Source organism: Sturnus vulgaris, chromosome 17 (genome assembly GCF_052056855.1).
Source record: "Sturnus vulgaris isolate bStuVul1 chromosome 17, bStuVul1.hap1, whole genome shotgun sequence".
Lineage (NCBI taxonomy): Eukaryota > Metazoa > Chordata > Aves > Passeriformes > Sturnidae > Sturnus > Sturnus vulgaris.
This window is the reverse complement of record NC_142259.1, coordinates 7,289,297-7,313,590: the sequence shown is the minus strand read 5'-3', so window position 1 is coordinate 7,313,590 and position 24,294 is coordinate 7,289,297. Positions and strand designations below refer to the sequence as shown.

General features: G+C 49.2%; 2 protein-coding genes and 1 long non-coding RNA gene across 5 annotated transcripts in view; 1 reads left to right on the top strand and 2 right to left on the bottom strand.

Annotated features, from left to right (window-relative positions):
- Positions 1-103: 103 nt before the first annotated feature.
- TMEM74B (transmembrane protein 74B) lies at positions 104-5,232 on the bottom strand. Its single transcript, XM_088174881.1, has one exon. It carries the CDS (start codon positions 4,582-4,584, stop codon positions 4,090-4,092), a length of 495 nt encoding a protein of 164 aa, XP_088031007.1. The 5' UTR covers positions 4,585-5,232; the 3' UTR covers positions 104-4,089.
- On the top strand, positions 4,495-21,808 carry RAD21L1 (RAD21 cohesin complex component like 1). 3 transcript variants are annotated; one of them, XM_088174879.1, is made up of 13 exons: positions 4,495-4,613; positions 10,520-10,649; positions 12,052-12,151; positions 13,112-13,218; positions 13,582-13,767; positions 14,377-14,478; positions 15,449-15,559; positions 16,552-16,781; positions 17,597-17,699; positions 18,408-18,547; positions 19,219-19,308; positions 19,861-19,962; positions 20,727-21,808. In XM_088174879.1, exons 2-13 carry the CDS (start codon positions 10,628-10,630, stop codon positions 20,916-20,918), a joined length of 1,485 nt encoding a protein of 494 aa, XP_088031005.1. In that variant the 5' UTR covers positions 4,495-4,613; positions 10,520-10,627; the 3' UTR covers positions 20,919-21,808. The 3 variants fall into 3 exon arrangements, with proteins under 3 accessions (XP_088031005.1, XP_088031004.1, XP_088031002.1); XM_088174876.1 differs by having other exon boundaries at positions 4,550-4,613; positions 12,052-12,146; XM_088174878.1 differs by lacking the exon at positions 14,377-14,478.
- The window catches only part of LOC148221809 (uncharacterized), a 5,094-nt gene continuing 1,086 nt past the window's right edge, over positions 20,287-24,294 (bottom strand). Inside the window, exon 2 of the long non-coding RNA XR_015807319.1 lies at positions 20,287-23,364. This is a non-coding gene — a long non-coding RNA (uncharacterized LOC148221809). The remainder of the gene's footprint in view (positions 23,365-24,294) is intronic.

The following is a 24,294-nucleotide window of genomic DNA, read 5'->3' as shown; positions in this document are numbered from 1 at the left end:
GGCCCCTCTGTTCTCTACTGTGCAAAGGGAAGCCCCAGAGCCCTTCCTGAGGCAGAGGATCCATGCTGGGAGCCCGCTTTGTACCTTCCCCTGAGCAGCAGCGCTTTTCCAAGACGATGTAACTGTATTAGGAAAATGAAGTGGAGAACAGCCCAGCCCTGCTCCTGCAGTAATTGCCTCTCCGGGGCATTGAGTGCTGTTGGAACACTGCACGCAGCTGCGTTGGCAGAAATAAAAAGGGGGAAGGGATCCCCCCCATCTATCTCTTTTCCCAAAAGGCTTTTTCCTTTTAAAACCTCTTTGCCTACAAATGCAGTTAATAAAGCTGTGTTATGGTGTGTGCCACCCTGGGCCCTGCACATGTGGGAGCAGAGAAGACCAGCTGGAGAAATCTGTGCTGGGAGCAGTTGGAGCATTCCCTGCATCTCCCCATGGCTCACGCAGGACCTCCATTCGTGGAGGGGCAGGTTCTGAGCCCAGACCCACAGCATTACCCAGAGGTTTTTATGGGGAAGTCCCAGCTGCAGACCCATGCATGGACCGTGGGCAATGCCCATGAACAGAGCAGCATGGGAGGGATGGAGAGAGACCCAGGGCTCTGTGAGGACTCTGCTCCTGGGACAGACTGTGCCTATCCACAGCTTTGTTCCAGGAGAAAAAAGCTCCCAACCTTGCTGCTGGAGTTGAGAGACTGGAGGGGGGAGAGGAAACAGCTCCGGCCTCATCGAGAGGCCCTCTCTCTGGGGGGCGGCTGTTTTCTGTGCCTGAATTAATCATGTTCTGAGACCTACCAGGAGGGAGAGGCGCAGCCAGCTTTGATGGGGCTAATTAAAGCGAGTCGGCGCGGGGAGAGGTTGCGGCAGGGCGAGGAATTGGCTTTTGTCTGCAGCACCCGGCCCGGCGGGTCCGTGATGCTGTGCAGCTGGGAAACAGGTGGCAGAGGAGGGGACTGGGTTCCAAAGGGGACAAGTGTCTGCTGCAGGCCTGTGCCTGAGCCTCTGGGCTCCCAGGGCTGAGCCATCCAGTCTCCAAAAAGGACGGGTAAAAAGAGGCAATGATCCTCCTCTCCATGTCACAAGACAGTGGGAACAGGAGACCGTCGCCACAGCTGGCTTGGGTGCCACCAAAGGAGGTGGCTCCTGAGGACCAATGATCCCAAACACATTCCTTATTCCATCTCTAGGGCTTGTGGCCAGCACAAACCCCATTCTCTGAGAATGGCTGGGGGGCTGCCACCTCCATTTGCACGTTTGTTCCACAGTGGCTGTGAGCGCCAGGTCTCCCTTGAGCAGGAGAGACAGTTCAGACCCCCAGCCATGTGTCCCTGTCCCCAGCACTGCTGTTTCTGCCCTAAGCGACAGGAAACATTAACATGCACGGTAGCACAGTAACAAACCCCGCGTTAATTTTTATGGAGAGGCTGTGAGGAGTGGCTGGGGCTGGGTGTGCGGTCTTGGCACAGGCTCAGCCTCCCTCCTCCAGCAGCAGCACTTCCACTACTCGTTTGAAGAGAGGCACTGGATTATTGGTAATGGCTCAGGATCCCCAGAGAGTCCTTCAGGCCATCTGCCAGCCCGCCCAGCTCACAGCACCTGCCTGCCTGCTCCCGATGGGATGGCAGAACCCCCCGGCGTGGCTAATTACCTTGCAGCCGGTGCTACATCCCTTGGATCCTGGGCAGAGGGAAGCCGTGTGTGTGGCCCAGCAGGAAAACAAAGCAGCCCCGTTATGTGGAACTGGGAAAGGCATGCTGGGCCCTCCCTGCTTGCTTTGCTCACCCCTGGCACAAAGAAAGACATCCCCAAAACACCAGCACTGGGGGACTGGAGAGCCATTGACCCTCAATCCACTCAGGCTGCACAGCATCAGCCTTTCCCAGCCAGATATTTCTCAGCGCTCTGGAATATTTTGGATTGCTTCCTACTACTCCTCTGCACATTAAGCACCACATGCTGGTGCCTCTTTCCCGGTGCCTGCCAGAGTGATGAAGGGACAGCCAGGTCAGACAGCTCCGTGTTTCTCTTTTCCCACAGCCACCCTATACCTCACCTCAAGGGAGGTTGTGTACAAGATTACATCCCAGCCCTGGAGTTCTCAGTGGGGAATCTTCTTTAATGGTGCTCCTTCTCTGACACAGTTTGTTCAGTGTAAATATATCTCTCTCCATGTAGAGGCTTCCCGCCAGTCCTGCACGTACTCAAGGCACAATCCAGTAACATGCTGACAAAGCAGTAACAGCACCTTCCCGCAGTTTCTTGAGTAACCTCATGCCCTAATCCATGGGAGTATTTCTTGTGCTCACATACAGCAGGTGCTTAGCAGCTATAACCTTCACCAGGCTCAGCTTTTCATCCTGAAAACACTCCTTCCATCTTACTTAAAGCAACAAAAAAGGGATGAGGATGATTTCTCAGACTAACGGGTTTATTTTTCTAATCTAGAAATGCAGGGTCAGTGCTGAGTTGCAGGAGGGACATCTGCCTTCTCAGGGCAGAGCCTTGCTTGGGAAGACTCAGAGCTCCCCCTTTCTCCCCTTCTCTTCTTCCCTTTCCTTCCCTCTCTTCCTTCCCTCCCATGGCATCACTCCCTCCTCCACCCTAGAGCCCCCTGGTGACAGCCACAATGACATTTGTCCCCCCTGCTCTCCTTGGAGCCTTCATTTGGCCCCTCAGGCTCTGATTAAAGACATTTGTCCCAGTGCTGTTGGGGACAGGTGATGCTTGTTTGGGGCTCAGCCACCCATTTCACTCCAAGTGTGGTTTCATCCCAGGGAAAGGTGCCTGGGTGCCAGGATTGCAGGCGTGAGGTGATTCAAGGTTGTTTCCTGGGACCCTACAAAAAATACAGAGCGTGGCTGGTGATTTAACAGGGAGAGAGGCATGTGGCCCTTCACAGCAACATGAAGAATCATCTGTGAAGCATTATCTGGAAACACAGGGCAGAGGACACCATTCCAAGCATACGAGAAGACACTGGAAGCCCTGGAATAAAATCCTATCCAGGCAACCAGATGTAAAAATCGTATTTTCTTTGCGTCAGGCTGTCTGGAGGGATTTGTCCCTGCCTGAGAATGCCTGAAGTGGGTAGCTTAAGGGATGGACTGAAAACTGGTGGCAATTCATGATAAACAGCACCTTTTGTGGGTCTGCATTTTCCAGTGGGACGATTATTTCCCTTTCCCAGCACATTGCTCATACCCATTTCTCTTTCCATAGAATATTGTGCTTTAATGACGCTTCATGTATAATTCCCGAGATGCAATTTTGCATTCACACCACAGACAACGGCCTTTGAATAAGCAGAAAGGCCGATGTGGGGACACCCCAGCAGCAGCACTGCCAGGCCAGCATGGGACACAGCCACCACATCACCTCGAGGCACTGAGAATCATCCACTCTCTTCTGTACAGAGCACCATGGTTTTTGAAGAGGCCATTCCAGGGCTGCTGGTGGTAGCGGGATGCTTGGCACAGTGCAGGTGTGTGTCCTGGCCTTCATCCTGCTGGGCAGAATGGGGCTGGTGGGGTGTGAAGGCTCAGGGGTGCCAGGGGCACCCCATGGCTGGTGGGCATGCTTGCTGCCTCCTCTTCTGCCCGAAGCAGTGCAAGCACCAGCTCTGTGCCAGAGTTTTAGAGGAAACTATTGCTAAAAGTAGTCACTGATGGCAGAAATGGATCTATCAGGAACAGTAGTCACGTCCTGGCTGTGGGAAAGAGCTCAGCCTCACATCCAGCCCAGGCTGCAACTGACCATGGCAGAGAAATCCCATGGTTGCCTTGACTGTGCCGCTGCCATGATGCTGATGGCAGGATCCCATCCAGGAAGGTGACAGGAGGTCCCAAGGCCATGCTGTCCCAGTGCTGGTGGTGGCGAACAACCCAGGCCAGGGCCATGCAGTCTGGTGGAGTATCCCAAAGCCTCATCAGTCCGGTGCTGTTGGGCCGGAGCACCATTCAGGAAGGGTTCAAGGAGGTGAGAACGGTGGCTGAAGGCTGGCATAGTCGAAGTTTCACCCAATGGTATCGATTTTGGAGTGCAGCAAGGTGACCCCGTTTCTGACAGCGGCGGGGCGTCCCTGGGGCACACACGGCTAGGAGCCGGACCCCTCGGGGGGCTGGGGTGGGGGACTCAGCTGACTCTCCAGCAGCGCCCGCGTCCCTTCAGCTGATACCCTCCGCAGCCGCAGCCGTACCGAACCATAGGTGCCACCGGTGCGGCGGGCGGCCCGGGCGCGGCGGCGGGCGGCGGCGGCGGCCAGCAGCAGGGCGGCGAGCAGGAGCCCTCCCAGGGCCAGCAGCGCCAGCCCGGCCACGGTGCAGCGGTCGAGGCGGGCGCGGAGCCGGGCTGCCCGAGCCTCCAGCCGCTCCATCTGGCGCGCCGGTACCGCGGGGTCGGGCCGCGCCGCCCGCGGAACGGCCCCCGCCAGCACCACCAGCGCCGCGCCGCCCAGGGCGCAGCCTAGCGCCAGCGCCAGCCCCGGGCCCGCCGGCACCGGCCCCCCCGCAACCGCGCCCGCACCAGCCCCCGCACCCGCGGCCGCCGCCTCGTCCGGGCTCCGCAGCTCCGCCGCCCGCGGGGACGCCATGGAACCGCCGCCGGCCTGCGCGGCCGAAGGTGAGCGGTCGAACCGGGACGGGATGCTCCTATGGGTCGGAGACGGGTCCCCGAACCGGGATGCTTCCCCAAACCGGAGCCGAAGCCCTGGGGCGGGATGCTTCCCTTCCCAGGAGTCGCTTCCCCTGACCAGGCTGCCAACCCCACCCCGCAGGTCTCCGAACCGGGCTGCTCCTCCTGGGATCCCACTTAGCCGAACCGTGCTACCTTCGGAGCTGAGACCCCGCCCGAACTGTCCCCCTTCCCCGGAGCAGCCCCCCAGACCGAGCTGCTCCCCTTCCCTGAACACAGCACCTGCCTCTCCGAACCGGGTCGTCCCACCTGGCTCTCCCCCTTCCCAAACCAGGCTCTCACCGCGCGACCCACCTTCCCAAATCCGTCTGAAACCCCCTGTGGGGACCTGTGTCCCTGTGACTCCACTAAACTGCCCCTCACCGGACCCTCTTCTCCCGCCGGGCTCTGCCCTCCGGTTCCCCGCTCCCGCACCGGGCTGTGGCCCCGTGCACCGGGCTCCGGTCCCGCTTCTCCGCTCGGTCTGCCCTCGCCGCCGATGCTCCCGCACCGAGCTGTCCCGTTTCCTCTCCCGGTCCTCCGCGTCGTGCTGCCTACCCCCGCCGCCTCCCCGGCTCCCCGGGCAGGTGCCGGTGCCCGTGCCGCCGCGGGGCGGGCGGTGGGTGCCCCGAGCTGCGGTCGCGCACGGCCGCCGCACGCACACGCACACACACACACGTACGGGGGGCACACACATGCACTCACATGCACGCGCCCAGGTGCTTTACCGGCACCTGCTGTGCACGTATCCTGTACAACAGGGACCCCTCCGTGCTGCCCCCTCGACAGCACCGGGACCCTTCGTGGGCACCCCGGGGGGCTGCCTGGGGAGGGGCTTTGGAGAGTACAGGGCAGCACGGTGGGTTTTGTGTGCGGTCTGCCTGGAGGACGTGCCCCCCGCAAGCAGCAGTCCCCTGTGGGACCCGAGGCGGAGCTGGGCTGGGGATACTGGGGCTGCAGCATGAGTATCCCCAGCCCCAAAGACAGTAGAGGAGGTCCCATATAGACTTTGCCCAGCCTGTCCCCAAATTCCCGGGGAAAGTGGGGGTTGACCTTGGTTTGGGCCAGGTATGATGTGCCCCAGCCTGGGACAGAGGAACTCCTGACTCCACCACAGTCCCACTGCAGTCCCATGGCATAATGCTCCCCTTCAGACACACACACACACACACACACACACACGCGTTATTTATTCCATTTTCCCCAGAGCATTCATGTCAGTGCCTGCACTCTTCTTCTCCCTGACCTGGCACCAGACCAGGCACGTGCCCTAGCAGCGACCTGCTGGCAGCCACACTCTTTCCCTCGTTTGTTAATACGACGTGGTCTATTTCCACATTTGGAGCAGTGCCTGGAGATGTGGATGTAAATCCCAAGCAATAGCGGGTGGGCTGCTGACAGCTGCCAGGAAGGTTTGTCCATCACATTGTCATTCCGTTCAACACCTTCACATGCTTCCACCATCTCCATAAGCACACCCAGCACTGTGAGTGCTGGGTGAACTCAGTGCTGGAGCTACAGGGATGCCCCTTGTGCCCTGCACCCTGACCCCCTCGTATCCTGAATCCTGTCCCTGCACATAGTACGTTCGTCTGCAGCTATACTGGGCTCTGTGTTATCCATAGTGTCTGGGCACTGCTCTGCGTGAAGATGTCAGATAGGAGTCTCCTTCCACCTATGTCATGACAGAGCTGGGATTTTCTCTGAAATCTCTATCGGATACAGCTAAAACGGATAAAAAAGGGCCAGAGAGTTTTAGGGTGTGGCACACAAATAAAGAGGTACATTTGTGTTTTCTGACGGCTGCACAGGTGCAACACAATCCAGATTCAGCACCTATCCAGGCACACTGTCTATCCATGATGCTGACTGGAATCCCCTAGACCAACCCGTGGCATTTCCAGTCTCAGAGCTGCAGTAGGGGCATGGACCTGCCATTGGAATGAGGTGATCTGTAAGGTGTCTTCCAATCCAAACCATTCCGTGACTCTGTGACTCTATGAAACACAGAGGCTTCCCAGCACAGTGTCCCCAGAGATGCAGCCAGAAGTGGGCTGAGAAAGAAGCAGAATTAAATATAAATGTAAGTGCATCCTGACACATTAACTACATTTAGAGAGGCTTTAGTACCAACCCACTCCGCAGGAAGGCAGGAGATGCTTGGAGACAAGTAGGTCATGGGACACAGATTGTCCCAAATCAGCAGGAAAAGATGGATTTGGAGCAGGCGGGCATATCACTGTGAACAGATGGGCAGGAGCAGATCTGCTGCCTCACCATCGCCAAATTCCCTGGGAAGAGAGAACTGCCACCAGTTTGCTCCTGAGCAGAGCTGTGGTCAAGCCCTCTGTTCTGGAGCACCCAAACCCTGTGGCTGCCCATGCACCCAGGGATGCCAAGGCCAGGAGCCTGGCCAGGATGGGGATTTGTGAGCCAGAAGCAGAGGCGTTCATGCTGTGCCTCCCACCTGCCTTCATACAGGGACAGGGCTGAGCCTGCGTGGGGCCAAGGCTCCATGCTGCCTGGGGGGCTGCTCCTGCACCCCAATTCCACAGCAGTGCTCGAGAAGCCACCTGTGATGGATGAGATGGAGGGACGTATCCTGCTAGCATCGCTGCTTGCACTGTGCTGCCCCACTGCCATTGCTGGATGGGAGCTGGAACGAACCCCAGGCCTTTGAAGGGGCTTCAGGGTAGCCCAAAAACCTTCCCCAGTCTGATCCTGAGTGGCTGATCATGAGGCTGGGGACTGGCAAAGGCCACTCCATTCCCAAGGTGCTGGCACTAACAGAAGGGGAGGAGTGACTGAGACAGCCAAGATCTATACTGCCAGTGCAGGAGCAAAGAGAGGAGGGAGACAGCCAAGGTCAGAGGGAGCACTGCCAAAATTTACAATGAAACTGCAGGAGTGCTGGAGGGGAGAGACAGACGACTTGGAAAGGAAAGAGGAGAGAGGGAAGAAGTCTGTGAGATGGAACAAGGTGAAGGAGCCAGACGGGGAACCAGGGATGGGAACATGTCACTCCTCAGACGAAATGAATGGGAGCCTCAGGCAAGCAGAAGAGGACAGCAGGAACAGGAATGTGATGGAGCTAGACAGGCTGTGGACCTGGCTCTGTTTCCTAACACAGCCCTGTGCAGCACAGCCCAATTTTGGGGAGTGCACAGCTGTCTGGTGCCCACTGGCAGTCCTGACCCCTAACCAGCCTCACCACCGAGGTGAAGTTTCATTCCTGCCTCAGCATTCACAACATCCCATGGCAGAGCGAGCACCGCAGCCAGCACGGCTCAAGGTGACTCAGAGGTCAGGGAAAAAGCAGCCAGGCAATTCAGGAGCTGGCTCTACATCACTGAGAGATCCAGCAGTTTGGGAGGGCCAGAGGTTCCCAGCACATTACAGCTTCCCTGCCTGTCACTGCCAATCCCTTGTATCCCAGACACAACATCCCAGGGCTCCCCATGGATGGGATTTCTGATCCAGCAAACTGCTCTGGGGAGCTATTGCCACCAGCAAGGCAGGCAGGGCTGAAGAACAGCCTTCATGCTGGAGAGGGCTGGAGCTGCACAGTGGGCATCAGTGAGGGTGGTTCCCCTCTCGCAGGGCATGGAGTTCCCAGACAGGTTTGGTGCCTTGGAAGAGCAGTGGATACCTGCTCTGGGGCTCGTGGGAGATTCTTGCAAGTCCCCGTGGCGGATACACCACTCCAAGGATGGTTTATAGCAAAAATCCCTCTCCTTCCCCAAACGTCTAAGCCCCAGCCCAAAGGCAGCTGGAGGGATGGAGCCCTGCTTGCCATTATGGCCAGCTGTACAGCCGCACTGGGATGAGGTTCAGCGCTTTCCTGGTGATAATTAAGATCTCGTTATCTTCAGCTAACACCAGGGAGACAGGGAAAACCACAGGTGCCTTGTGATATGGCAACAGCTGATGCTCCGGGCTGTGCCTGGGAGCAACGGGAGCCTCGCTGTGTTCTGCCTGAATATAAAACATGGAAAGCACGAACCAGAGAGTGACAAACTATTTTTTTCCTGGCTGATGACACCTAAGCGTGCAAACATACTGTCTTCTCTCAGGGGTGGCTGGAGCTGACAGAGATGGATGGCTGTGCACCTCTCGCCTTCCCCCTGTGCACAGAGGTCCGACCTGAGGCTTTGTTTTTTTGTTGTTGTAATGTTTGGGTTTTTTTGTTTTGTTTTGTTTTCGTTTGGTTTTTCTTCTGCGAATTTCCTTCACCAGGGGAGTTTTATCAGACGTGTCTGGAGCCACGCAGGAGCTGCTCACCTGCAGAGAAAGAAAGAGATGGGGCGGTGTCTGCAAACGGGCTCTTAGACTGCCAAGGGTGAAACATTGGGAGGAGAAGAGGAGGAGAGGAAGAAGCAGGGAAGGGGAAGACAAGGAGATGAGAGGAAGGAAGAGAGGAGAGGGAGGAGGAGAGATGGATGGGGAGAATGAGATTGCTCTGCACGCACATGAACCTAAAATGAGGGGTGCGGCACCGCGTTCCCGGGCACGTGGGGGCACTGCCGGTGAGCCCCAGGAAGGAGCAGGGAGCCATTTCCAGCGGCAGGTCCCTACCGAGGGCTCCGTGGCGAGTGGAGACGGGGGCTGAGGCCGGAGCTGCCCCGCACCGGCTCCGAGGGCGGGCCCGGCGTGCGGCCCCGGGCGGCGCCTCTCGGCTGAGGCCTGAGGGGGGTCCGCCCGCCCCGCCGCGCCCCTCAGCGCCCGCTAATCCCCCGGGTCCCCGCAGAGCCCAGCGGGGCTTCTCATCCCCCCAGGGCTTCTCGGCGGCCGGCTGTGCCCATCCATGCCTCAGGGTCCCGCTGAAGCCAGCGCGCCCCTCCTAGCATTGCTCAGGCCGCCCCTCCCCTCGGATCCCACTAAATCCCCCTGTCCCCTCAGATCCCACTAAATCCCCCTGTCCCCTCAGATCCCACTAAATCCCCCTGTCCCCTCGGATCCCACTAAATCCCCCTGTCCCCTCGGATCCCACTAAATCCCCCTGTCCCCTCGGATCCCACTAAATCCCCCTGTCCCCTCAGATCCTACTAAATCCCCTGTCCCCTCAGCAGCTTGGGCACCCCATCCCCTCAGGTCCTGCTTGGATCCCCCTGTCCCCTCAGGCACTACTAAATCCGACCTGACCCGTCCCCTAAGGATCCCCCCCTGTCCCCTGAGGGTCCCGTTAAATCCTTTCATTCCCTCAGTGCTCTCAGGGTTCTCCTCATACTTTCAGCACCCAGCTGGGTGATCCCAGCCCTTCTGGATCCCACTAAATCCTCATATCCCCTTAATATCTGCCTGGGTGCCCTGTCCCCTCAGATCACATAAATTCTCTCATCCCCTTCAGTGCCTGGTTGTGTCCCCCCATCCCCTCAGATCCCACTAAATTCCCCCTTCTCCATAGCACCCCATCCCCTCAGATTCCACTAAATCCCTAATCCCACTTGGTGCCCCAGGACCCATCTCCTGTTGCAAGGGGAAGAGCTCAGGGAATTTTGTCAGGGCTGCCCTGAGGCCTTTGGCCAGGCACAATGTTCTACGTCCATTTGCTCATCAACAAGCGGGGGCCGCTGGCCAAAATCTGGCTGGCTGCCCACTGGGAGAAGAAGCTCACCAAGGCACATATCTTTGAGTGCAATTTAGAGGCCACCGTACAAAACATCCTCTCGCCAAAGGTAGGCTGTGGCATGAGGAGGGATCTCCTGGAGAGTCCTAGGGAGGAGGTGTTGGTCTTTTACAGAGAGCTCTGTTACTTCTCCATAATATTTTAACGTTTTTGTAAAAAATACTAACTCCTGAACAGTTGTTTTTTTTAATTTTTAATTTTATGTTTATTTTATTTTAAATCCTCACAGTTTGCTATAGCTCTGCGAACCTCTGGACATTTACTCCTGGGAGTGGTGCGGATTTACCACAGGAAAGCAAAGTACCTCTTGGCAGACTGCAGTGAAGCTCTGACCAAAATGAAGACAGCCTTTCGCCCAGGTATACACAAAATTCAGCATTTTTTCATCTGTATCCTGTACAGCTCTGATTTTAAAAGTTAATTTTCGGATATTTCTGTTGAATGCACATTATTGACCCCAAAGGAAACTGGGCATACTGGCACCTACTGCTGGTGTTTAGTCTTGCTTAATTTAGTGCCATTTCAGGTCTTTGACTCCCTTAACAGAAGCAGTATCTTAAGTGGGCTTACAAGAAGATGCTTGAGTTCAGTCTCCATTGCTAGATAATTAATTTTAATTTCTGATGACACCAACAACATGTCTAACAGTATCAGTGCCAGACCTGACAGTGTGTTTTGAGCTCTAGCCATGTAGACAGGGAGAAAGGAGCTGAGATGACTGGAGCCTTTTCCAACAGGCTCTGTGTTTGTCATACTTAGGCAATAAATGGGAGGCACTGTTGTCTAAAAAAAGCCTGAGAACACCAGTGTCTACTGCCAGTTTTAATGTTTTTGTGACCTGGTCTGTTTGCAAAATAGTGAATAATTACTCTGCATTATTCTCAAGGATATGATCACAGAATTAGAGAATCACAGAATCGTTTAGGCTGGAAAAGCCCTCCAAAACCCAGTCCAACTGTTCATCCAGCACTGCCAAGGCCACCACTAAGCCATGTCCCCAAATACCACATGTCTTTCAAATCCCTCCAGGGATAGTGACTCCAGCACTATCCTGTTCAGCCTGTGCCAGGGCTTGAAAACTCTTTCAGTGAAGAAATTTTCCTTAATACCCAACTGAAATCTGCTGGCCACAGCTTTCAGCTATTTTGGAGATAGATCCTACAGCAACTTGGAGAACACCACACAGCTCAAAAATACACAACAGTCACGACTGCAACAACAGAGACTTTACCTAGATAGAAGTGGGGGGGGAGAAAAATCTCAGCAGAAGTCGTAAAATGCTGAAAGAGGCTGGTCAGGGATGCTGTGAAATCAACAGAAATAGTCAAAAGTGATCTGACTTTGAAATTGACCCTGTTATGAGCAAAAGGTTGGGTTGGATGACCTTGAGAAATCCCTCCTCTGTGAGCAGAGGAAAGGAAAACACAGTGGTTCATTTGCAGCGCTGTGAAAGAGACTCTGGCATAAACATCAGCTGGGAAAACCTTCCAGGGACTTGAAGCAGTTGTTCACCAACACAAGTACTTACATATTTCAGGTTCTGTTGCAGCAGACTCTTGTATCTGTATCTGTAAAAAATAGATAATCTTAAGGACATGGAAACTGAAATTCCACTTTCAGGTGCCTAAGCTTTACCTTTCTGTGATTTAGAATGGCAGCAGCTCCTCCTGGCAGGTTTATGGGCTTATTATACCTACTTGGGAGAGAACACTACTTTTATTTTATTGATACTTATTTTGTTATGTTGTCTGTTTATTTCAGGGCTTCTTGACCTTCCAGTTGAGAGCTTTGAGGCTGCTTATCAGTCCATTACGTTACCTGAAGAATTTCATGATTTTGAATCACCACTACCAGATGTAAAGTAAATGCTTCCCTAGTTTTTATTCATTCTTTTAGTATTCTCAGAAGTAAAGGCTCTACTTGCTGTTATCTGATTGAGACTCAGATTTGGTTGTTTCAGTTTAATAACTGAATTCTCCTAAATTCTGAGCTCTACAAGGCTACAGCCACAGACGTTGTGCTTTGGTAGTTTTCCTTTAATCAACAGACCTTCAAAATGAAATAATGTCTTGAACTTAGACTTCAGGATTTTAAATTATCTGAGTGAAGGATGCAAACAGCTTTCTGAACCTCAAGAGAAGAGACAAAAATTAGTATTAATCCGGAAAGATGTGGTCAGTAATCACACAGTATTGCACTGTTCCACTGGGTAACTTTATTTTGTTTCTGCTCCACTGCTCTCTGGGGCTGGGGTGTTTTATCAGCAATAGTCAGCCTGGCTCCTGAGAAAAAGACAGCATATTTCTTAGGCTTTTTTGACACAAAGCAGCATTAATGTAGAAAACTGATAAAAAGCAGGAGTCTAAGTCATGTTTCTGATGGCTCTGATGCCCTGAAGGTCCAGGACAAGAGATTTCCACAGAGGGTTGTTCTGCACCTCCTCATAAATGCAGTTTGATGGGATCAGTAAGGGTTTATTATTTTCTAAGTACAGCTGCAATATAATACACTTTATTCAAATGCCTCAGTGTGCTGACTCTGTAAAGGTGCCTTTTCTGTCTGCCCAAAGGCTTGTGTCATTTGATTTAAAAGATGTTTCACTAATTAGTTGCCTTCTGACAAGGGCCTGGTAAATACCAGGGCTTGGATGGGAACAAAATTACAAAAGCCCAAGTTTACTGGCAAAAGAGAATGGAGAAATATGGGGGCTTGTGATAAAATTCCAGAATTGAAGGCTGTGTAGAAACTAGTTTTCATATTCCAGCTGAATGCTCAATGAGTTTCAGTTCATCCTATATTTTTATAATATTTTTCTCATCAGGACCATTGATGTTGCTGAACATTTTACCTTGAATCAGAGCAAACCTGAAGAAATCACACTTACAGAGGATTATGAAAGCAGTATACTTCTCTGTGATAGAAACTTTGGTGAGAGAAGTTGAGAAAGTGGAAGTGTTTCATAAGGGGAAGTGTGTTTTATGTGAGACTTTTATGTGAGGCCTTTCCACACATGAAAAAGCTGTGATTAAATGAGCATTTGTTTCATGCTTTTGCTGATTGTCTTAGGTTTAAAATTCTGTGTAAGCAATATAACCTGGAGTCAGAGACTGGGAACCAAACCAAACATTTCCTGCTTTTACTAAATTAGATAAGACTGTTTATTGTTTATTCCATTTGAGGTATGGGATGCCTTGCAATCTTTTAAAAATTACTTGAAAAATTAGGAAATTAATAAATCTGGGTTTCCAAAACTCATGCAGATGAGGGATCAGGAATTGTGTGTTCCCTCAGATGAAGAAGCAGATGCACTGAGGAGACAGAGCTTCTTTGAGGGCAGTGTCCTGACGAGCAGTAACAGTCTGGTGGCCGATCCCAACTCAGCCAGAACCAGCGGAGACAAATCTGTGCTGCACGAAGATGTTTACTGCTTCCAGGATGACCATTTTGGGGATGAGGAGGATGCAGTAGATATGATTGGTAGGGTTTGCCACAGGCAAACAGAATCTGTTCCTTTCCAAATATTTTTGTTCTTACAGGAAAACAGTTAAGATAACACTAAAGTGATTGTTGTCAAACATAAATTCTATGTTATTTGTTGTCTTCATACATATTTTTTTCACTAAATCTATGATCACTTAAACACTGCCAAGTCATATTGATTTAAAGGCTGTATTTAATTCTTTTAGAATTAAAGGCATTAAATTTATGCTTAAATGTTTAACAATTCAGTTTCTATTTTCAAAGGTGAAATGATGCAGCATTTTTATCCTTACTGTTTTAATAACAAAGGCAGCAAAGTAGCTTCTATATCATTATGGCTTAGAGTATTTATGTAAACCTTACAGATTGGTACCTGTTAACACTATCAAGGCCATAATCTAAAGAAAATAAGGTGGAAATCTCAAACTTGGGACTAATCCCCTCCTTTGTGTGCTGTTGCAGACAGCCGTACCACTGACAGCCATCTGCAGAAGCTGAGCTTGCTTTCTTTGCAGAGTATTAACCTTGACTAACATTAGGCTGTATCAGGCTATTTCATGACTACTAAGGCTTGGTATGCTTAGAACTATGTGTTTTGTATTTAAGAAATCCTGTTGAGGGATGAGCAAAATGTCCTAGATAAAGACATTCTTGATGTGGAGGAAGCACGTCCTTTGTCACAAGATCTGCCAGAGAACAGCACAGCCAGTGAGTTTGCAGTGTCTGCTCCATCTCACATAAACCCTCTGTTCCTGTGTTAATGCCTGATGTCACTCACATTCAGCTTTTTGTAGTGTCCTTGTGCCTTTTTCCTTTCTTCATTTATTTTGCGCTTTTTTTTTCCCCCTAAACTGTTTCATCCACCATTTTAGGATAATTTTATTTGATTTAGGGATTCCAAATTTGTAACTTGACATTGCTTAGAAACACCTTCATGTGACATCCTGTTGGATACGCTGTTGGTCCACCCTGCTGCTCACAGCGTGATGTCCCTTTTGAGGGGGAAAGAAACCCAAAAAAGGCTGTCCTGTAACAGTGAACTTTCCTAGTGAGAGCTTAAAAGGTCTTTCCCAACAGAAACAATTCCGTGCTTCTATTTCTGACTTCATATTTCTGCCACAAATGACACTTAAGTAGCTCATAACGGTTTTGTTAATCTTCTTTTGGTTTGATGTTGATGAAAGAAATTAAGCTTTGATAACAATTTCTGAGAAATTTTTTCTATGTTAAATCCTTGCTGCCCCATCAGAGTCTTAGTTTAAAACAGTGAATTCTGGAACAGCTTTAAAAGGATAGGGTGGCTCTTGCCTCTCCTTGCTCTATTGCTGGTGCTACTTGTTCCTTTTGTGTTGACAGAAATGTCCACACTGCCATCCACTTGCCTGGAACTGGATTGAAACTAAACACCTTTGCCCTAAACACTTTCTGTTGGGTGGATTTTTCTCCAGATTGGTTCTTCTGTCTCTTCTACAGCCTGGTCATTCTGGGATCAGTGAAAGAAAGTGTGCAGTATGAGAAGGAACTGGTGGACATAAGTGAGGTTATAAACAAAACCACAGTTTCCTATTTCTCACTAGTTTTGTCTGATATCATTCTCTGTCACGTGATTGAGAAATTAGTCCGTATTGCATTTTCTTTTTTTTTTTTAATTTGGGTTATTTGCTGGGTTTTCTTGCAGTTGAGTCCAACTGTGCAGACACCACCGTTAAGGACGTAAATCACACAATGGATGAGACAATCCTTTTGTACCAGAAAGAAGCATTTGTGCTTGAGCCAGTTGATGATACAGGTCAGAAGTTGATCCGTTTCTGATGAATGTTTGCATTAACTAGGTTTGGTTTGCTTCTTCGTAGTGAAAAATACTTGCAATATAGATTATTCCCACCTTAGATTGCATTTGCTCCTGCTGTCAGAGTTCCATTTTACAGTAAATACTATACAAACCCAGTGTCAGGCTATTTATCTCAGCTGCCCAAACCTCTGCTTGCAGTTTCTTCCATGTACCAAGTCAAGTTTTGTTGCTCTTCAGCTCTGGTAGCATTGCAAGTTTGGCCTCGGGGGTGGTACTGAAGAGTCACCTGAAAAACTTGAATTGTCAGTGAGACATCAGTGACTTTTATATTTAAAATCACAATCCTAAAACTTTCAAGCCTTTGGAAAACATTGTTTTTTGAATTTTTAACAAGATCCAAGGTGATTTCCTCTGTAGAGGAAATCTAAATGTCCACTATCATATTGGTGACCGTTGATGAATAAACAAGCTCATACTGACAGCAATATTTACAATATTGGAATTTTCCGGCCTGCCCAGATAATATCCAGGAAGTTACAGATATATAACTAATCTATCTTTCTTTGTGTTTACATCTTGATTAAATTGCTAAAGGATTAAACTGACAAATACAGATATTAATTATGAGGTAATGAAACGTCTTGAGTGTATCAGCAGTTCCTGGAGCACTTCCTGATGGATTAAAGACAGCTTATTCAGTCTTGTTGTTCTGTCATGTGTTCTCATTAAGTTCTCCTCTTCCCAGTTCTTTATTAAAAGAGTCATTTGCCTTCCACAATTAAACATGAGGGAATTTCCAGCAAAAGAGTACAAAGAGTGAAAACTTCATAGAAACTGTTGAAGGAATGGCCTGTGCACTTGCACTTTGATTTTCAAGTCTAGGCAGTGTTCAGAAGGTTGGCAGCCAGGTTGATTCATTGGGCTTTTTTGTGTACTTAATGTCCTAGGAATAGACTTTAAAACTTGTTATTAATACTTGCTTTATGTAGCTGTCACCCAGAGGAAAAAAAAACAAAGGAAGAGGAAGCTGCTGGTGGATGCAGAGAAGGAGCTCAGCTGCCACACCATTTACAAGCAGCTCACCAACTGCTCAGACCTCCTGGCCACGCTGGACCTTGCTCCCCCAACCAAGAAAACAATGATGTGGAAGGAGTGGGGAGGTGTGGATAAACTCCTGTTCCATGCTACACAGCCTATGGTTCATACTCAGCTGCAAAAGGTAAAGATCAGTTCCTTCTGGGGCCAGGATTGTTGCAGAGCTGGGATGTGACTGAGAGAGGCTTTGCAGACCGTGTTTGATCCAAACTTGGAGTTGGCTGCAGGTGTGCACTGAGCATTGCTCTGCAGTACAGGTCAGCTGGACACTCACCACTAATTGTTTCATCATCTGTGGGGTCACAGCCCTAACCTCCTGCGCTCCAACAAGTGAAAAATTACAAAAGGAACATGAGAGCTGATGTTTCATTTCACACACTGGCACTTGACTGATCTTATACTGAGACACAATTTCTTACTTTTCTGTCAATTTCTTTTGTACTTTCTCCTTTGTTGTGTCGTTTTCTGGTTTATTGCATCTTCGTAGTAAATTTGAGACATCTTTTGTTTATATTTATTTTAAAGGTACATCAGACATTATTATTAGAATATTGCTAATGGATTTGGAAGGGTGCACTGCAGCAGCACAGCTTCACCACTTAGAGTCCAGCTGCAGAATTACAACTTGCTCTTTAAGAGGATGAAAACTGCAGATGTTTCTTTCTTTCATCCTTCCTTACTGGCTGGCTTCAAGAAAAATGGTCCAAGATACCTGCTCCTAAGATGTTTAATCATGGAATTATGTTGGAGCTGCAGAAGGCTATTGCTTAAAAACAAACAAAAAAAAATTGCAGCTTTTAAGAGTGACCTAATTCAAATACTGAAATTCTGGGTTGCAGTCATTAACATACAGCTCATATTTATGTCTTTGTGTTGATGTTTGCAAATAATACGACATTATATTCTGAAAGCAAACATAGAAAAAATAATTCTTTTCAGTTGTTTGAAAAATGCTTCAAGACTGACAGATTTAAGATGAGAGCAAATGGAATACAGAGGATGTCTGAAATGAAAGAAATGAGAAAAAAGCAAGATACTACAGGTAATATTTTTAATTCTGTTGTGCAGAATTAGCTGTTAGAAAGTATTTTCTTTTCTTCATAATGTTTGAGAGATACAAGAGGTGTTTGTGTGCAGTATTCCACAAATTGCTACTTAGCTGTTCTTTTGTTTCTTAGAAAATGAAATCCAAGTATTTTCTTCCTTGTGGCATAAGGAGATATTTTTGGTTTCATCTTTGATTTCTCTAAATATCTCTGAAACTGCAGATTTGGGTAATGTTGCTTGTGGGCTTTTTTTAAATATAATTTTTTTAAAATACTTTCCACTTATTCTAATTTTAATCAAACTGCTCTTCAAAATTAATGTAAATAGTTCTACTTGTATCTGGAAGATGTGTTTGGTTAATATCAGGCAAGAAGAAATGTTCCATTTTAGATCTTCTGAGAAGGATGTATCCATTTGCACTCCTTTGCTCTGCTGGGAACCTCGCCTGCCTCAAAAATTAATTAACAAACCCACCTCCTGTGAGTCCATAAAGGTCAACTTTCATAAAAGGCAAACCTGCCTTGGAAGGTTCTTCTTCCATGCTCCTGTTGGGAATGATGTTTCTTCAATATTTGCTTCTTATTATGGCTCTTCCTCTCAAAGACTGTGAACTTGGGTGTGGTTTTTGGTTTTCGGTGGGATTTTTTTAATGACAGTGATTCACAGTAACTGCCTCTTCAACCTTGGTTTTCTATTAATACAGAGATGCTGCCAGTAGAAGAGCCAAGTTACCTGCAGGAGCCAGCTCATTCCGAGACTGAGAGAAAAATTGGAAATGATTCCTTTATGCTGACATCACAGAATGACAGAAATGAAACCAATGAGAACTGTTGTGAAATTATAGTGAGCAGTTTTCCTCAGTTTTAGAGACCTAAGTGTGTCTATTGTTTCCACTTTTTGCTAAGGTTCCATTTAAAACACGTTAAGAAATTACTAATGTTTGGAAAGATACTAAAGCCAGTCAAGAGACCATTAAGCAGCTTGTGTGATGAATGTTTAATTATAATTTGGTAAACTCCCACAATGAATGATGAATTAAAATGTTTATTAATCAGCATAGATTACAGTTTAATCACTAAGTATAAATGAGAGCTTAATATTAAATATTAAATATTGTACTGAAGAGACAAATCTTTATAAAGGATAAAACTTATATTTTGTGTCTCATATTGAGGAAATACTTAAGCAATATCTCTTCCTTCTTCACTTATGCTAAAGGGCATTCTTTAGAGAATATGAGGCTCATTAATGTTGAAAAGTTATGAAATTGGAGCTAATGGCAGCAGAAGACATGTGCTCCATGCCTGAACTCTGCCCACAGATTTAGATTCATCTGTAAGATAAATCCTATAGCAAGGCCCTTCCCTGTATCAGGAAAGACATAGAATAGAAATAGCATAGGTAGAAATAGCAGCTATTAACTCATTTTGAAAAGCTTCATTACAATAAATTCTTTGAGCAGAACTGTGTGTCTAAATGGTCAGGCCTAGTGATTGTCTTTTTCGTGCTCACAGGAGGATGGAGCAGCTTTTTCCGAGAGCTCAAAAAATTCCCTGGGCCAGGAAGCTGAAGCACAGCAGGTGCAGCAGGTGGAGGTGCCAAAGGTGTGTGTCCTAAGCTGATGGCCCTGGCTTATTTCAGAAGAGAATACTGTTTCTTTAAAAAAAAAAAAAAGATAACATCATGAACTTAGAGGGAGTTTTGCTTTCTGTGAGAAGGAAATAATTTCAACCTTACTGGCTTTGAGGATGCTCAAGTACTCTGAAACCAGGGCAGTCAGCTGCAGACTTCAGAGGTTAAGCCCAAAATCCTAAGCTAAATATTTGAACATCTCTTTAAGCCCTTGGCCAGTACAAATCCTGTCAGAATCCCAATCCCACAGAGCAGTACCTGGCTGTGGAGCTGCCTCACTGGGACCATCCATGGCCTCTTACACCTGAGCTGTTTCTGTAGCACAAAGCACACAGGTCCCATTCCTTCCTTTGTTTCACACAACCTTGTGTGAGCACAGAGGTGTCAGAGGCTCCAGATTCCCTGAGTTTGGCCATCCAGATGCTGAGCTCCATCTGGATTTTCAGTCAGGCTGGAACTCCTTTTTCTTATGGTGTGTGACTTCTTACACACCCTGACTAACCTGCTGTTTACTTCCTCTTAAGGAACAAACAAGGACCAGGAAAGAAATAAGTGAAGAAAATAAAGAAACCAGTGAAGAAATAAGATGGGGCAAAAGAACTCTTCGGTTGCAAAAAACTTTACAGGTACCAGTGCTGGATTTTGTTATTAAATACCAAAAGCTGGTGTTGATTTCAGCTGGACCATGTTAGAAAAACTCTTCCATCTACTGTTCATTGTGTCTCTGCCTCTCACTTGCAGCATGTGCTTTTTTTTGGTATTTCTGTGGAAAATCAGGATTCTGGGTGCTTGATGTGTGGTGTTCCTTTCCACAGCTGCTGGAATTACTAGAATTTTCTGAATGTGCTGCTTTTTTTAAACATATTTCAGAGGTTCTGTGCAAATAATAAATAAATATTTACACCTGAGTACAGCCTTTAAAAAACAAGAGATAACTCTGAAACCAAAGAATTGTTCCAGGATATTTATTATCAATCACAAAGCATGGTGGAAGCACTCCTGGTGTAATGGAATTGTAGATTTTAGTAACACACGGAAGTACCAACACTATTATGGCATTAAATGTTAAAAGCCACTTCTATAAACACAGATGGAAGATAGCCAGAGAGATTGTGGATTCCCCATCCCTGCAAGTGTTCAAGGCCAGGTTGGATGGGACTGGGAACAGTCTTATCTAGTTGAAGGTACCCAGGGTGGGGGAATGAGATGGTCTTTGGGTCCCTTCCAACCCAAACCAGTGTGTGCTTCCATGATTGTATGGAGATTGGATCCAATTTGAGGCATTCAGGCAGAGATACTCCCTCTATGCAGTGCCCTGTTTGGACTCCATGGGCTCCAGTTTCACTGGTGGAGAAGCTGACCTGACTGATTTCTCATTTCCCTCGTGTAGCAACTGAAGAGGTCAGGTGTGTGTTCCTTCAGTTTTCGGAAGCTCTGCCAGAGAAACAACCGGAAAGAAGCAGCAGCCGTGTTTTACATCTTCCTGGTGCTGAAGAAGCAGCAGGTCCTCGAGCTGCAGCAGCATGAGCCCTTTGCTGACCTCACAGCCACTGCTGGGCCCATGTTTGACAAGATCAGATAAACTGATCAAAATACAGTTTAGGTTGCTTTTTCCAGCAAGTAGTTTTCCTGGAAAAAGGATGGAATGTCTTGTCAAAATGTGGTAGATGAGCAGAGCTCCCTGTCCTCTACACCACCCAGTAATGGCTTGTGCAGAGGTCCTGCCCCAGGTGATCACTAGAGGGCTTATTATTAATATTTATAGTTGCATGATGAGTTATAGTTATACAATGTTAATACAATACCACTGAAATATATATTCTACATAAGAGATTTACATTGTGAAGGATTTTATAAAAGTCCTCAAAGGAATTTTATAGAAGTCCTTGAAAGGTTTTGAAGGACTTCTATAAAAACCCTTCTCAGACACTACCTTTGGAGCTTAAATTATTCTTGACAAGGCTTGGTTCTGTTAACTCTTACTGACGGTATTAGAGATTTATTTGTTTACTCTCTGTAGCAAAAAAATTTAGACTATTTAAAATTGTTCCTGTCAAAGAATGCTCAGTATTTCATATTTTAAGATCTAGCAGGGTACTGTCTCCAGTCTTTTGTGTGTTCAGGCACACATAGGTTACACTGGCCCTAGAAGAGTCCAGAAGCTGCAGCAAGAAATTCTATTTCCTAGAAATCCTGCATTTTCAGATTTCACAGAGCCTTTTAACTTATTAACACTTTTATTCATGAGTAGCCCTATTTAGAAATGGTTGTTAACTGAAATAATATTAGTTCCTTGCATTTTAATCTAATTTAGGATAAATTTTATCCCTTTTACTGTAATTTCCTGAAGCTCTTGGTTTCCAGCTGCCTCCCACTTGGAGGAGGGGTAGTTGTGCCCCATTCAGGTGCTTTGGTGCTGTGGGGACATCAGTGTTCTTTAATGTGGAATCAATAAAAATCAGAAGATGTTTCCTTTGCTTGTTGCTGTTTCTTCTGAAGGATTAAATCCTGTGGGTTCACCTCAGAATCAGGGACTTGGTGATTTTTACTTAAAATGGGAAAGGATGGGTGACACTGTCACCTGACTTCCAGGTGTTTACTCACCTCAGTGACACCCCTGTTTCTCTGGGCCCACTAATGTGTGGTTCCTGTCACACAGGATTTAGGGGGGTTTGGTTTTGATGGTATGTTTAAAGGAGTAAAAAGGCTTTAAAAGTGGTGAAGCCCCAGTGTGGGCCAGGGGAATGGCATGGGGTGGCCACTGGCTGTGGGGTTGTTCCAGCTGAGTGTCCTTTTTGAACAGGAATATTTGATTAAATAAGTAATTGGCCTTTGGTGCTGTTCTTTGAGGGGTTCCTTTTCTGGGTGTAAGGAAGGGAAAAACATTCCTGTATGGTCAAAACCTCTTCATTTTCTGCAAAAGAAATGCTGGGTTTGGGTGGGAACAGGAGCATGGTTCAGGCCAAGACTGGAACCAAGGGCAGCTCATCTTTTCCTTATGGCAGGCCTGGCACTTCCAAAGCCAGGTGCTGACCTGGGAAAAGGGTTTGCATTTGGTGAAAACCTCTTCCTCTCTCCCTGCAGCAGGCCCAATCTCCCTGGAGTGCTGCTCCCACTCTTCAGGTCAGAGTATCCTGGGAGACCAAGCACTGCAGACTGCAGAGGGAAGAAGGCTTTTTTCTTTCCCAAAAGCCATCAGGAATGACTCTGCATCTCACAGCAGAGCTGCTGCCTGTGCCACATGGTCAGAGCTGCTCCAGTGGCAGCAGATGTGTTAACTCATTAATTTTCCTTTCAAGGAGAGAGGCTGTGCACTGGATTCACCAGGAAAGAGGGAAACAAAAGGCAGCTGGAGGCGGGCAGGGATAAATGGGAGGCAGGATATATATATACACTGAAAACAGTCTGTGTGTCAGGATAAATGAGGTACAAATCACGCAGAAAATAGTGCTGGAGAAAAGACTGACATGCATTTACCAAACAGGTTTGTCAAAACTCTGGAATAACCATGGGGGAGTGACAAAGGAAGCTGGGAATGTCTGGGAAGCACAATGGGCCTCGGGTCCAGACCCAAACTGGGCTCAGGTTCTACTCTGTGGCTATTTCCCACATTAACATTTCCCTCCATCAATCCGTATGTGGATCCACACAGCTCAATGTCCTGTGGATGTTTGTAACACAGGCACATGCGCATCTCTCACGCTCCTGGTCCCCACGGGGGTGTCCGCAGCCGACCTTGGGCACTCCTGGCCGCGGGCACGGAGCTCGCCAGGAGCCGGTGCCCTGCTGCTCCCCGCGGGGGCTCCCGAGACGTTTCCTCAGCAAATAATTTGGGAAGGTTGATCTTGACAGTTACAGCAGGAAGCGTGTGGGAAGTGCCATGACTAACCGAGCTGTGCTGCAGAACGGGCCGTGCCGTGCCGTGCCGTGCCGTGCCGTGCCGTGCCGTGCCAGCCTTCAGCCTCATCTCCCAAACCTCCGGGACGCCGGTCACAGCGCGGAACAGCAGCTCGGGGTGGCTGTTGCTGCTTCTCCACCCCAGCCCCGGCGATTAGGGCAGAGCCAGAGGGATTGAAATGGGGCACAGAATTCCGGTTATTTAATGACTTTACTTTATGAAAGTGCGTCACTAATTACAGGCAGGGATCTCCTCACAGCTGAACTGCTTAAAATGAAAGCTACGACGCTGAGGGGACTCCAAAGGCCGGGTGGCCGCAGCGCGGAGCCGCCCCGGCTCCCCCTCCCCTTCCTCCCCCTCCTCCGGGGTTACGCGGGGCGAGGAGCCCAGGGCGACCGGGCGCAGGGCACACCCGGCCCGCGGGGCTTCGCAGACGGGGAGGGAGCCCAAATCCCGGCTGGTTTCTGTTTTTGAGGTGGTTGTGCCGCTCAGCAGAGGGGAGTTGCCATAGAAACGGGGGGAAACCCGGCGGGGGGGGCGGAGGGAGGCACCCGCGGCGCCGTCGCTTTAAGATCGCAGAGGAGGGAGCAAATTACGCAGCTGCACCGCTCATCCCTCCCTCCCTCCCTTCTCCATCCATCCATCCATCCCTCCCTCCCTCCCTTCGCCATCCCTCCCTCCTCCATCCCTCCCTCATCCCTCCAGCGCTCCCGGCCGCCCCGCCGCACCCATGGAGGCCGGCGCAGGTGATGGAGGCGGGGGAGGTCGCGGGGTGCGGGGTGGGGCGGAGGGCACCGCACCGGGCACCGCACCGGGTCCCCCACCGGGCCCCGCGCCGCCGCCGCTCACAGTCCGCTCTCTCCCTTCCCCGGCAGGTCGCTGAGCCCCCCACCCCGGCGCTGCCGCCCCCGACATCGGCGGGGCCCCGCGCAGGTGAGCGGTGCGGGGCGCGGTGCGGGGGGCGCGGTGCGGGGCCCCGCGGCCGCCGTGACTCATCCCTTTCTGGCTGCGGATTCGGGGTGGGGGGAGGCGGGGGGCGCAGCCGGGTCTGCCAGCGCCG